The following is a 15,437-nucleotide window of genomic DNA, read 5'->3' as shown; positions in this document are numbered from 1 at the left end:
AAAAATGAAAACCAATGCTTTTTAGGTCATTTTTCTACCCCATTGAAAAGGGTGCCATGTTCAGACATTATTGATTATACTGAGCATTTAATCTTCTTGATCTAATTAAGAAAATTTTAAGACATATGACCCGAGGAGCATTTAATTCAAGATTAAAACTTCTACATGAGGAACAGTGATTCTCATATCTCATTAGTTAGTGGAAGTAATAATATAAAGGAGATACAATATTTTTATTTTAATTTCCTATGACCTAAAAAAAAGACAAAATTTCTGTAGCAGTGGCTTGGTAGCTTTTATTCCATTAGTTTGGTGAATATTACAGAAAAGATAAGTATTGTCTGAAGAGGAGATGTCTAGTTTGTGAGCTATCCAGGGGATAAGCAATTTGGTTTTTACCAATAGAATCAAAAGAGAGAACTGACTCATTGCTAATATAATTGATCCCTCTTCTTAGTCCTGATAAAACACATTATCTGCACTGCTCATTTGCAATTTGCTACATACCGCTTTTCATAGCCATCGTTTTTAAAGTTTAAATATCCAATTTCTCTCTGTTCTGTTAATTACACAGCAGTGTTTCACAGACCAGCTTACACTTCAGACACATTTACAGCAGGTAAAACAAGGCAGAAATTTCTATTCAAAATTTTGAATTTTTACTTTGAGAGACCAGGAGCCTCCAGTTCCCATTTATAGTAGTGGTATGATATAAAGCTTCAATTTAGAGTAACTGATAATGCTTTATTCTATTAAATGTTTATTTTTTGTTGATTCTCTCATCTGTATTAGAAAGTTTTAACAAGCTTTTGTTATGCCCATACTGTGATATTCTGAATAAATGAAAACTTTTTAAAGTTCTATTAACTATGGGGATAATGTATTTAGACCTTTGGAAATAATCCACAGTCAAATCATTAAAGTTGTTTCAAGAACCACCTGCAAAATTAATTTTCACAATATTATAGGAATTATTATGCATGAAGTTGTATAACCATGGTATGTTGTTTCATTTCATTAAAAACTATAGTTTAATATGCTCACAACACAGCAGGCCAAAAATGAATGTGTAGTCTACTGTGGGTTATTTCTGAGAGTTAACCACATTGCAGATTATTCACAAGATAAAACAACTCCCTGATAATTCACATAATTACTCCCATAAAAGGAGGGAAAGGCTAAGTGTTCAAATCTAAGCAAAATGAGATGTTATGTATAACAGAATATTTCTAAATTAATATATAGTGTGTCAAAGTCACATATAAAGATATATACTGTGTTTGGTTGTGCTACAGTACTTACTATAAACTGCATTTTGTTGTCCCAGTATGGTATTGTCATTTTGATAGGGATAGAAATTCTGCCATACACAATTATGCCTGTTATTGTTTTTCTTTTTTCTTTTTTTTCTTTTTGGTGGAGAGGAGTGAGGCATTTTCAGCCTCAAACTTATGATCTTCCTTTTCTCTTCTTCAGCCTCCAGAGAGCTGGTATTATAGATGTGTTCCAATACAATTGTGATTGAATATTATATATATATATATATATATATATATATATATATATATATATTCTGGGCTTATTGAAAGTTTTCTATGTGTAAGGTATTCTTGAAATCGGGAAGAAATATAGTCAGAAACCATATATTTTCATTGCTTACCTGCATGTCTACCTATCATGAACATGTAGTTCTTACGAGGGCCAGAAGAGGGTGTCATATCCTCTGAGACTTGAGTTACAGAATAACCTGGGTTGGGTCTTGAGGAAGAGCAGCCAGTACTATGAACTGATGAGCCATTTCTGTAGCCTGCTAATCTTTCAGGAGCTTTCAAGTTAGTGGAAGCATAATAATGTATGTATTAACTATAATATGAAGCATGCGTAGTGTAGTACTATAATTGAGGTACATTTACAGAATTGGATGTCCTCTTTCCCATTAGTCATGCTTTTTTTCTTTTCTCATTAGTGCTCATAATGGATAGTTAATGGTTTGCCAAATTTTTAACCAGCATGACTGTACTCTTCCCTCTTTAGGTGTCAACAATAAAAATTGAAGATGCCAGCCTATACTCTGACGAGTTTCAGAAAATTCTGACTGAAATGCGAGAACTTAGAGACATGCAGAGCAACATGGATGCCAGATATGAAAAAATGAAACAGTGGGTGATAATCTGCTTTCTAGTGCCCGATTTCAGGGTTTTCACTTTAATTACTTTAGAGTTCTGAAACTGCACTCTTATTTTACATGGAACTTTTTAGTGTGATGTCCTCTAAGTAAATACACAACACTGAATCAAATCATTTAATTCTTGAATTACTAATAATGAGCCAGTAACTCAACTATAACCAAAACTATGTGACTGTCTAACATACCAGTGTACAAACCAGAAGTAAAATTACCAGAATATAAGATGGCAACAGAAAGATGAGTATTAAGCTGGAGAGAAATTTCCATTTTAACTATGAAAGAAAACTAGAAAAGGTTGCTAAATGTATATGTTCTCTAATTAGTACTCTGACATATATGCCTAATGCATTTACTGATTCTTGCTTCAGCCTTTTTTCATTCAAATTTTAGTTTGGCCTATGAAATAAATTATTTACAGCATTCTTCAGAATTTTATAAGGAATCGGAGTCTATAATACCATGCAATGTCTCTGGCAGTAATATTGTAAAGAAAATTTTAACTAGCTAGGTATTTGCACAGTAATAACTCTGAGAAAATATTGTAATCCATTCCTTAGAGGAGGTATCTGTAGTATATTTTTAGCAAATGTTCATCAGTATTCAAATACAAATTGAATTTTTCTGAAAATCTTTCTGTGACATATAAGTGAACCTTTAATTTCGTGAGTCTATCTTTTGTATTTTACTTAGTACATTAAGCTTTTCATATACAGCATCATAGAAAGGAGAGAAGGGGTGAAGAAAATAGAAGCACTTTTCATCAACATTGAAAAGAAACCAAGATTTTCATTGAAATTGAACATGAGCCAGTCCTTCGTGTTAATTTTGGATGTCAGTCTGTTGTTGAATGTTAAGCAATGCATATGTGTATGCCATATGGGTGATAATGGTCCAATGAGTTCTGGTTGCTTTTATATGCAAACTAGTCAAAGCTTTCTGAGGTTCCTTCTAAGCAAATACTTGTAATACTTTCCCATTATGAAACTCTTATTATTTTATATATTATTTAGAACTAATTCCTGGAAGAATTTAGGTGCCCACAATGGAAACAGAAGATGTTAGAATATATATGCTGAATTTAAAAAGATAACTAATTCTTAGAAGCCATCACTTGACCCATTCATCTGTTTCTCTTACTATTGTAGCCATTTTTTTATTCTTGAGTTTATAATTTAATTACATGTCTCCCTTCTCTTTCCTTTTTCCAACCTCTCCCATATATTCACCCCACTTATTTTTATTATTTACTATTAATGCATATTCATATATTTCTAAATATAACCTGTTCAGGCTGTACAATGCTGACCACATTTGGGCAGTCATGTTGGTGAGACAATATAGGAATAACCTGGGATGTTACTAGGAGACACAGTCTCACAGCAAGCTCCCAGATCACTGGCTTTTCCCAGTCATAGTATCAAATATCAACAGAACAACCTAAAACAAATATCAGGAGTTGATGCAGGGAGAAGGGAACCCTCATTCACATACTTGTGAAGCCACTATGGAAATCAGTGTGGAGAATTCTCAAAAAGCTAAAAATAAATCTGCCATATAATTCAGCTATACCACTTCTTGGCATGTGCCAAAGGACTTGACATCATACTTTATAGATACTTGGTAGGCCATGTTCATTGCTGCTTCATTCACTATAACTAAGGAATGGACACAAGATAAATTGCCTAAAACCTACTAATAGAGTGAAAATATCATACATATATACTATGGATATGGAATACCATTTGACTGTAATGAAAACGAAACTATAAGCTTTATAGGTGAATTGATGGAACTAAAAATGATCACATTGAATTAGGTAACCTAGACCCAGAAAGATAAACATCACATGTTCTCTCATATTGGAGGCTCCTGGCTCTAAATATACACATGTGGGTACATTGCTTCTAATCACTACAGAAACCAGGAAAGTAAAAGAGAACCATATCAAGGATGGAGTGCGGGGTAGGAGTGTATTAAAACAGGTGAAAATAGCAGAGTACAAATGATCTCATGAGGGAAATTGTAAATGAAGTTTCTCTTTGGTGGTATGTGGGGAGGTAAATTCAGAAGAGAGAATTTACTCCTACAATACAGAGAATTCCATGTATTGTTTTGATGAACTTCTTTCATCTGTGCTTATGATGCCTCCTTTGAAGCTAAAGACCACCAACCCCAATACCAGACATGAAAAACTCTCTTTTGAGTTGTTAATAAGGGCTGTTGAAGAGACTCCTAAAACATGCAGCCTATTGCTGTTTCTCTTGGTTACGTCCCAAAGATGTGAAGTAAATCCTTATTGCTGAAGACACCATGGACTTCAAAAATAGGACTCAAAAACCTTTGAGCTGTAACTGACTTAAATGCTCCCTCCCTAAGGACTAGCTTACATGGTACCAGAAGGTTCTGTACAAACTTCCAAAGAAGGGGGTCAACCAACAGTCCTAACCAACTGTGGTGCCTATGAATCATATCAATAACCAAAATGGCATGGTAATCTTAAGGATGCAATAGTGGCACATACACCTTAGCGGTAACCAACAGCTCTCTAATTGTACTTCAGAACCCATTCAACAAGCATATCATACCAAGAATTGGAAACCTAGCTAACTAAGTTGTGATAGTGAAATTATGATTATTGGAGGAGAATCCACAACAACTAATTTACTAAACCAATATATTCCTTAACAAGCATTGTAAACATTTGTCTTTTTTTATATTATTGACATCCCCTATCATTAAATAAAACAATAAAAGTTAAAAAATAGTTTAAAGAAGCTCTTGCAGAATCTAGGTGGGGGTTGAGGGTCACTTCTACCAGGGGAGCACCTGCGGAATTGTGGGAAGTGGGGGACTCCCAGTCAGAATGTAGGTTTCACAAGGAGGTGAGGGAAGAGAGTTGCCTTCCACAAGGATGGCGAAGGTGCAAGTGAGTGTAGTGTGCAAATAAGGCTGTGTTCAGTGGAAGTTGATGATGTCAATTGTTGATATCAGTCAGTCACATTCACAGGCAGATGCTGGGGTGACAGACAAACCAAAGAGTCTGGAGGCAGTAGTCAGAGCTGGAGATGTAAATTGGGACCATCCTTATTTGTACAGTATCTAACTCTATGTGTTTGGATGGGACAACAGGTTTGAATTTAAGTACAGAGGACTGGAATCCCCAAACTCAACTATAAAATAAGGAAGTAGAGAAATAGTCAGGAAAAAAGCCTGAAGAGGGCCAGGCAGTGTAAGGACCCATGGGTGCATGGACAGAGCTACACATTTATAAAGACAGGCAATTAATTTATTTCTGTGTAAGTGGGTGCAGGTATGGTTGACATTTTATGCCTCTGATAGTTTCATTTTTCTTATCCCACCAAAGTTGAGGTTGGGAAAGGAATTAGATGCAGGTGTGTCTAACCCAAAGCTTCTTTAGCTGTATGAAGCTGAGGGCAGATGAATACGATATACTTAAAATATTGTAAGATTCCACTGAGAGCTTTTGTGGTTCAATTGTGCATCTCTCAAGTGTAAACTTTGCTGGTGAAGAGGTAATGTTGAAAAACAAGAGTTTATAAACATTTGTCCTTTATATCCACAGAGAAGTATAGTCTTGATCCCTCATCAAGGAAACTTACCTTAGCAACAGATGGACAATGACCACTACAGAAAACTACAACCAGTCAAATCGGAGAGTTGTGGATCTCAGTCCCAACATATACACCTACAAAACATTACTGAGCTTAAGGATACATTGTAGAAGAGGGGACAGAAAGATTGAAAAAAATCAAAAGATCAGGGAGTTTACTGTAAGATTGTTTTCTAGTAACAGCAGAAGCTGAACAAGGATGACATTTTTGGGTATCCCAAAGTTGTTGGGGGAATTCTCAGCAGGACTCAACCCTGTACAAACAACTATAGGCAACTGAGTAAACTTGGCAGCAAGAAAGGTACCTTTCTCCAAGGAAGAACACAACAATTGGTTATCCAGTGCCATGGGACCAGCCCTGAAAATATACATATAAGTAATGTTATATGGACTCAACAGATTATATTTAGGAATATATATTTATACATACATACATACATACATAATACATATATACAAGTACATATATAAATATAACAGTTAATAAAAAGAAAGAGGCCATGTATTTTAAGAAGAGCAGGGAACGATTATGGGAGGTTTTGGAGGAAGGAAAAGGGAAGAGAGAAAAGTTGTACTTAAATTATAATCTCAAAAATAGAGTTAACTCTAGAATTTGGGATTGAAGAAAAAAATCACATAAAGCATAGGTGTTGTCTCTACAGGCTTGTCAAAGGCATATTAATGTTTAACCACATGGAAAGATAATAATAACCTACTATAGTCTCATAAATTGACCTTAATATATTTTATTCCATTTTAAATATATTTTTGATTCACCATTATTTCTCAGTAGATATATGTGTTTTTTTCACAAATCACTGAATATAAAAAGAGAAAGATTATGGTTTGAGTCTCCACTAAATGTAAGATCATTAATTACGAAAATCCTAATTAACATGAAATTCAATATGCAGAAAATCAAGATGTAAATTAACCTTAAGGGTTTTATGAAGTCAATTTTATTTTACTACTATGGAACCACAAATTCTTTAGGTCCAAAGCAACAAAGCTTTCTTAAAAACATTGTTCTAAAAAACAAACAAACAAACAAAAAACATTGTTCTACTTTTACTAATATTTTAAAAAGAGAATAAGAGGATAAGATTTTATATTTTATCAAAATAATGGCTTTTATTCTGTTGTTTTTACCAGACATTTGGTTACATATGAAACTATGTTTTGACAAATCAAGATTTAGTTGAATATCTTCATGTTAGTCTGTTAAATGCCCACTTTATATGAAGTTATTCTCTAAGGCAAATTTTGTTGTTTTATCACCCTCTGCATAGAGATACACATGTTTGTAGAGTTAAAGGCATGAAAATTTATATATTCAAAGCAACCAGTAAATGCTCTCTTTAAAGTAATATACATATAAATACCAAAAGTTTTTTTTTTTCATTTATGTTACCTATAATCACTCCCATCAAATTGAACATATTGCCACTTGGGTGATCTTCCTATTTAAAACCTGACATTCATTTATTTTATTTGAGTAATAAGAATGTTTGTTGCCAGTTACCAGCATTAGAAGCTGGCTTCTGTGTCCCTGAGGAAATATTCCCAGAAAATTTCTGTTCAGTAACACTGATCCCTTAATCAGTGCTGATTCCTCAGTCCCAGATGATCAGCATGAATTGTGTCAATTAAGTAAAGGTTTCACTTCCAAAGATTTGTAATCCAAAATATCACAAGAATGGCCATGATTGTGTCTTTGCTTCCCTCTGCAACTTTCCAGGACAGACCTCCATCGCCTTCATTATTTTCAGTGTTATCGTTAAAGTAAAAACAAGTCATTAAGCTGTAAATATTAAACGATGTTTCCAGCCCAGAACTCCAAAATCTTTCACAATCCTCTTTCAACAAATAATCAGTCCTGTTATAGCAATATTCCACTCCTACTACAACAATCTAGAATAATTAGCAGGATTCATTAAAGGTATAGAACCGATGTATTAAAAGCAAAATATTTGCTAAACTAGCTTACAAGGTGCAGTCTGGGTAGTTCAACAATGGCTATAACATTGAAGAGACTGAGGCCCCAGTAGTTACTCAGTTTATGAGGCTGAATGCCTCCGTAGTCTCAATCTGGTGCTGGAGTCCTGGAGGATTACTGAACAGCTGCTGAGCATCAATCTACATTAGAATTTTCATCCCGCAAATGGTACTAATACTGGTGAAGGAATGCCTCAGCAACAGGATAGATGAACTTGCCAGTGAGAATGAGGACAAGCATGCAAACGCAAAGCTTCCCGTCTTCAATGTCCTTTGATGAATGTATGGCACAGAGTTAGGGTTGGTCTGCTTAGTTCTAATAATCTGATTAAGAAAATCCCTCATGGGAGTCCCCAGAACCTTGGGTTTTATTGATTTCAGATGTAGTCAAGTTGACAACCAAGATCAGCTGTCACAAGTCCATTCCTAGTCAACTTGCATACAGATGGAATATAAGTTTCTACAAGTTAAAAAAATTCAGTCTTTACAAATGACAGACATTGTGTTACAATTTGTCTCCTAAGTATGACCATTTTTGGGGTTTTTTTGTTGTTGTTTTGATTTTTTTTTAACATAGCAGTAGTGAAATGTTAGTCTTTACATGGAAAGTTAAAGGGTCAGAAAGAAGTTATAAATTCTGGTACTTTTTTCTTTATATTTATTTGCACCCAAAGTTCTCCCCCCATCTCTCCTATCACTTCCCTTGCCTCTCCACCAGCCCCACATCATCCACTCCTCCCAACAAGTAAGGAATTCTATTCCAGTAGTTTTGCTAACACTTTCTGGTTTTATGTTTATGTTTCTAAATGTATCATTACTGTTATCTTTAACAAAGAAAATTAGGCATGTTCAAACATTGTGCATTTCAAGCACTGTCTCTCTAATTATTGAAAATTATCAGAGGCAGCATATCTGTGAGCATGTACATTAAACTTTATTTATAATGCTGTTTATTCTTAAAACACAAAACTCAAAGTAAATTTGTATGTAAAATCTAATTCAGTATTAGAAATGTAATCTGATGGCATGTGTCTCTTGTATTATTTAATAGAAGTCTAAATGTGATAGTTTGGTATAAAACTACTAACATGGATATTTATTTATTCTCATATAGTTTTATTAAATCTTTTACTCCTCCAGGTTTAAAACTACTAACCTGAAGATTTATTTACTCTCATATAGTTTTCTAAAATCTTTTCCTCCTCCAGTTATTGAAGTTAATTAGTAAGGAATTTATTGTTTTGTTTTCTTAAGTCTAAGAAAGTATTAAGGTAGGATTGTGAGAAAACTAAATATGACATCTCTCATTAGATTGATCACTGAAGTTCCAAACTAGCATGCACAAAGCTCTAGATTATTATCAGCACCACTAAAACCTCATTGCTCTAAAATCTGTGTGAACTAATTAACTAGTAAAAGTAGTGATTTTTAAACTGAAAGGCAGTAATATTCCACTAGGACAATATGAGTATAATTTTATGAAGAACATGAAAATACTATGATTCAAATAAATTTAGCATTTTTAGATATTTTATTTTTAAATTTTAAGGAACACTAATATCTTTCTCCATTTAAGTAATCTATTTATGTTTCAGGGACTATTCAGGCTTATGTGTTGAAATGACAAGCCTAAGAAAAAAGTACTGTGAACAACAGCAGCTGTTAACGCAGGTATAGGTTGTTATATTTTTAAAGTAGTCTTAGTTTTTTTTCTTTTCTAGGAATTATTTTTATTTGATGGCACTCTGTGCATAAATATAAAATATTTACAACATAAAGTCATGTGAAATCCAAATGATTATGCAAAGTTATAGGAGTACTTTCTAGAACCTCTCTCACAACGTTCCTGTTTTACTATTGATTTCCCTAAATATTGAGAATGGTGTCATAGTTAAAATAGTCTGTTATTTTCAGGTACTCTGTTTTATCTTGGATTTGATGAATGAAAACCATACAGTACTAAAAAAGAGGAAAAGGTAAGTATGCTGACTCTGAGTATTCTACAAAGGTGCTTTTATTCTCTTGTCTAGTTCTGAACACATCATAACACATACATTAAGTATGTGCCACCAGAGAACAAAAGTACCTACTAAGGAAAGCAAAACATATCATTATCTAGCAGTATCTCACTATCTTAGTTAGGGTTTTATTGCTATAAAGAGATACCATGACAATGGCAACTCTCATAAAGGAAAACATTTAATTGGGGCTGGCTTGCAGTTCAGAGGTTTAGTCCATTATCATCATAGCGGAACATGGCAATGTGTAAAAAATCATGGTACTAGAGAAGGAAGAACTGAGAGCCTTATATCTTGATCCTCAGGAAGCAGAAGTAAAAACTGTTTGCCACTCTGTGTGTAGCTTGAGCATATAAGACCTCAAAGCCCACCTCCACAGTGACATACTTCCTCCAACAGGGCCACACATACTCCAACAAGGACACACCTCCTAATAGTGCCGCTCCCTTTGGGTTAAATATTCAAACACTTGAGTCTATGGTGACAATTCCTATTAAAAAATACCACACCCACTATGAAAATAGAGTACCTGTTGACTATAAAATATTCAAATCTTTCTTCTTAAGAACCAGTTGTTTTAGGAATTAAATGAAGACTTACAGAACTTTGTGAACTAATATATTAGTTTTTGTATTGTGAAAGGGAGTGGAAATAAAAACAATAAATCACACTGAGACTAGTTATTAGCTTTAGGTTGTTATTCAGGAAAAAAAAGAGTGGAATATGACAGAAAGGGAAATGATTAAAGAAAAAAAAAGAACAAAAAAGGAAGAATATGGGAGTTTGCTTAAAGATGTAATGAATAAAAAAGAGAATAAATATGCACTCAAACAGAGTATAGCAACCTCATTTCCCAGGAGGTTGAGCCCTTGAGACCATGCAAACCAAGCTAGGCTATGTTCTTTGGGAGTGGTAAAAGAAAAAGACAAGTGTACAAAGAAATGAGTGGGTGGAAAGTATATACAAGATTGAACAGTAGAGGACCAAACTGGCCTGCTATATTTCTCTGAATATTATTTAAATAAGGAAATGAGGGCCGAGTGAAGATCTGCCACAAGGATGTACTCTCACCTCACTGGATGGTGTATGGTGATTGTCTCATAGTTAAATAATTCTTATTTTCAGTTTGCATTCTACATGAGAAAGACTATTTCCATTTTCCTGAATACATTCAGTTAATTATTTTAGTACAGAATCATATATTCACAACTTATTTCAAGGATATAAACCTTACTAAAACATTATCATTAATATATCCAGACATCATTATGGTTAATACCTACTTTGAACATAATAAACTGTCTTTATCTGTCTTTTGTCTTCCCCAGGTCTTGAATCAGGTATAATTTAAGGAAACTTTTGCTTTAGTTTTAGATTACAAGATGTACTAAAAGATTCAAACATTTTGGAAAGGTGGTTAACAGACCACTGACTCTTTTAAGTGACCTCTCGCTTAAATGTGCAGTGTCCTTTAACTCTGATACTAAGACCTATAGCACTAATTTCTAATGGGAATTATTGTGTCAAAGGATAAGTAAAAGATATATTTTGCATAACACAATGGACTGACAACTGCAGCATTAATATAGATCATGACATTAACTTTGTGGATCTCATTGCAGGTCATTATCATTATCTGGAGTTTCAGATTCTGAATGTGATCATCAGTGCTTACATATTCCAGATGACAAGAAGAAAGAAGCTGTAAGATTTTTAAGTAAAATGTTGGTGGTGGATGAGTTAAAAACAAACATTTGGCCAGGCATTAGTGGCACATACCTTTAATCCCAGCACACAGGAGGCAGAGGCAGGCAGATCTCTGTGAGTTCTAGGCCAGCCTGGTCTACAGAGCAAGTTTCAGGACAGGCTCCAAAGAAATAATACAGAGAAACCTTATTTCAAAAAATAAATAAATAAATAAATTTTCTAATTCTAGTTTCTGTTACTCTTTATATAATTGTTAAATAGTTTGAATTGGAATTGCATCCATTATCATCCATGAATTACTATATATGTACTAGGAGCATAACTAGCTCTAATTTTCTCTAATCTTTTTATTTAGATGGAGATATTAAAAGATGGTTATGAACTTGTTGAAGACAAATATAAAAGTCTCCTTGATAGAGTCATACCAGTTTTGAAAGAATCCAAAAATGTAATTTCATCTGTAGACAAGCCAAGTGGAGATGATGGGTAAGCAGATTTGTGAGCAATATATTGATAATGAAGCATTATAATGGTTATAAATTAGCACTATATTGTTCATTTGTATATATTTATTTTATAGTAGTACTTGAAGTTTACTCCTCTAAATAGAAAACAAAAGTACTTACACAGCAGTTTGACCTGGATTCTATTACTTCAAAACAGCACATCTACAACAGGATATATATTTGAAATTATTGTAGAAAAAATTATTTATAAAAAAGAAATAAGTTAAAGGCCTTAAGATAAAGCTCATTGGTAAAGTAATTCTTGGCTCATGGAATTCCCTAGGTTGAATGACTCAGCACTACAAAAAATAAATCAGTACACATTACAAATAATAAATGTAATGAGTACATATTTTTAAAAAAAATGGCAACAAAGATGAGATTTTCAGGGACTAGGAAATAGTTCAGGAGGGTTGAGTGGGCCTTAAGTCCAATCAGATACCCTTTGGTTACCACCAAAATGTGGGTACCACTATGACTTGAAGCATTTTTAATAATGCATACTTTTCCATGAGTTCTTTGTAACAGTTTTAGATTTTAAACCAATATTTAATAAGAATATTTGTGGGGTTTTGTGTATGCTATTCCTAAGACTGTTTTATTGATGGGAGATATATTAACACTTGTTTAATCATTTAAAACTTGAAATACTTAGAAATTTGTTTAGACTTTTGTTTTTGAAACACTTTTGTAGACTTGTAGCCTTGACTGTCCTACAATTCACTGTGTACATCAGATTTATCTGTCTGCTTCTTCCTTCCAAGTACTGGGATTAAATGCATGCTCCACCATGCCTAGCCTTGTTTAGATATTTAAAGATACTTATTTAGATAAACAGAAGGCCAGATGGAGCATTACAGCTCTGGTACAGGGAGAAAAGAGTTTTATAAAAGAATGTCTAGCAAGAGGACTATGGAAGGAAAAGCCTTCTAGTGACCATTTAGAGGCAGATATTTATAAAACCACTTAAGGAAATATCAAAAGCAACACAAAAGGTAGAATATTTTGGTGGGGATGATATATTTGGGGCAAAGGTCATTCATATCTGTGGGCCTGGGTGTCCTAGACCTAGGAATTCAAAGGATATTAACAAGCTGCTAAGACACCTGTGTCTAAAAATGTGTTTGGGGAAAAATAATGAGGTCATATTTTTAGAGAATTTAGATTTGAAATTTAGAACAATAGTTCCTGAGTTAAATATGTGTGTGTTGCACACACACACACACACAGACACACACACACACACACACACACACATGAGTGATATCTTAAAGGCAACAGCATAAAAGCCACCTCAGTAGTGACTGTCATGTCTGCCTAATGAACAGGGGCTAATATTCCTAACAGTAGGCACATCTCAAAATGGGTAATTGAAAAGCATTACTAAATAAAGACATAAGTGTATTTCAAACTTTATGACATCTAGAGGCCAATTAGAAAGATTTCAAGTTTCTATACCTGTACAAATTTATGTCAAAATTGAATTGATAATTTATCTTCTTAAGTTCAATGTGTAGTTCAAATATTTGAGGGCTTTCTAATTGCCAAATCAGAAAATGTGGAAATATGGTTACTAATCCAAATTGTTTAGTCTAAATGAGAATTTTTATAGAATGTATGTTTGTGAGTATTTGCCTGCATGTATGTCTGTTTACCAATTGTGTGTCTGGTGCCCAGGAATATCAGAAGAAGGCTCTAAATTGCCTAGAACTGAAGTTACAGACTTTTGTCTGTAACCAATATATTGGCGTTGGGAATTGAACTCAGATATTCTGAAAGAAGATGTTAACGGCCCATGCTGTTAATCAGTGCTCCATCCTTCCACCCCTGTTTATTCTATTGGAAAGAATTCATTAATCCTATGACGAAATTAACCTCTGCTATAATTATACAGTAATCAGTGGAAATTTTAGCTTGCAGTGTAACTTTTTGTATATTTCCCTCAATATAAGCTTAAATATAACTTGTTATTTAACATAATAATCAAAAGACTATTTTGTTTTACTTTTCTATTTCCTCTTTTAAATGACAAGAAAGTAGCCCCCATGCTTCCTTCTCAATTAAAATTAAGGTGACACAGTTTAGTGCTTGAATTTATTCATGAATAATATTCTATTATTTATATATATATATATATATATATATACACACATTTCATTTATCTATTCATTGGTTAATTGAACATAGTGGACATAAGTTATATGTGTGTATATAAGTTATAAAATTTATACACTTAAATTTTATTTTAGCTTTATAGTGAAGTTACTGTGTTGTTCATTTGTCATCATAACTCCTTATGAGAGTATTTTCATCATCCCAATATGAATTTTCATTCCCATTTATAAGACTTATTTTGTATCCCTAAAATTGAAATTTGACTATTCTGGGTACTTCATATCAATAATATCATAAAAGTAAACATTTGTCTTTGGTTTATTTCTCTTACCATATTTCCAAGTTTCACGTATGCTTCATCAAGTATTAATAGTTTATTTTTATTGCCAAGTAATAATTTGATCTACTAATATGTTTGAGCACTGTATCATATATTATATAATGAAATTAAAGGAGAGCATATTGGAACAATATAATTCTTTGATCTGAGTATTGAAAATCTGCTGATACAATATAAATAGATATACTATATTTCATGGAATTTGAACTCTTGCAACATGTTGAGTTAATATTTTTCTGCCCTATTTTTCAGAAAAGACCCTAATGCATCTGTTCCAGTTATACCTACAGATAAAGATTCACTGACCATTCAGTTGGATTTGACCATACCATTTTTACGAGAACAAATAACTCAAGAATCCTTTGAACAGGAGCCTAAGGATATGCCTTTGCAATTAGAGCTTTCTCCTCAGGATTCACTTTTGATGGAAGATAAATCAGACAGTCTGTGTAACAATATAATTAACAGGTATTCAGTGTCTTCCATCTTTATTCTAGGTATACATTTACATAGTTTTGAAAAATGTTTAATGATATGCTGAGAGAAGCAAGATGTGATTAAAGAAACACTTCCCTTAGGTACTCATCTCCTGACATTATCATTGCTTCTCATGTATTACAGATACACTCAGATAATATGTTTAGTGTTTCTCCTCTGGTATGAAAATGAGAACCCAACATTGTTAGCTTAAAATATTCAATTCTGTATCCAATATTAGCTCTGAAATTAGAGTGAAACTTCCTGCTTGGAACAGAACTATAAGAAAAAAAACGAGAACTGTCTTCATTTCCTAAAACTTGAAGGTTGTGTATGCTTCAGCAAAAATACTACTAAATTGGAGCCAGAAAGGCACCATTGTCAGCATATCTCTGTCCTGAGGATGTCTGCCTGAGTTTCACCTTCATCAGCAGTACTTATAATCATCTGTTTGCATGTG

The 15,437-nt window shown here is 33.4% G+C and overlaps 1 protein-coding gene across 1 annotated transcript in view; it reads left to right on the top strand.

Annotated features, from left to right (window-relative positions):
* Positions 1-15,437, top strand: part of LOC127217875 (heat shock factor protein 3) — a 49,035-nt gene that overhangs the window by 27,003 nt on the left and 6,595 nt on the right. Inside the window, exons 4-9 of the mRNA XM_051178881.1 lie at positions 2,035-2,159; positions 9,410-9,485; positions 9,729-9,790; positions 11,455-11,536; positions 11,895-12,025; positions 14,753-14,968. Coding sequence (XP_051034838.1) covers positions 2,035-2,159; positions 9,410-9,485; positions 9,729-9,790; positions 11,455-11,536; positions 11,895-12,025; positions 14,753-14,968 — 692 coding nt within the window. The remainder of the gene's footprint in view (positions 1-2,034; positions 2,160-9,409; positions 9,486-9,728; positions 9,791-11,454; positions 11,537-11,894; positions 12,026-14,752; positions 14,969-15,437) is intronic.

The sequence above is a fragment of the Phodopus roborovskii genome, unplaced genomic scaffold, assembly GCF_943737965.1.
Source record: "Phodopus roborovskii unplaced genomic scaffold, PHOROB, whole genome shotgun sequence".
NCBI classification, from domain to species: domain Eukaryota; kingdom Metazoa; phylum Chordata; class Mammalia; order Rodentia; family Cricetidae; genus Phodopus; species Phodopus roborovskii.
Note: the sequence above shows the minus strand (reverse complement) of the source record. Positions and strands in the feature narration are given on the sequence as shown.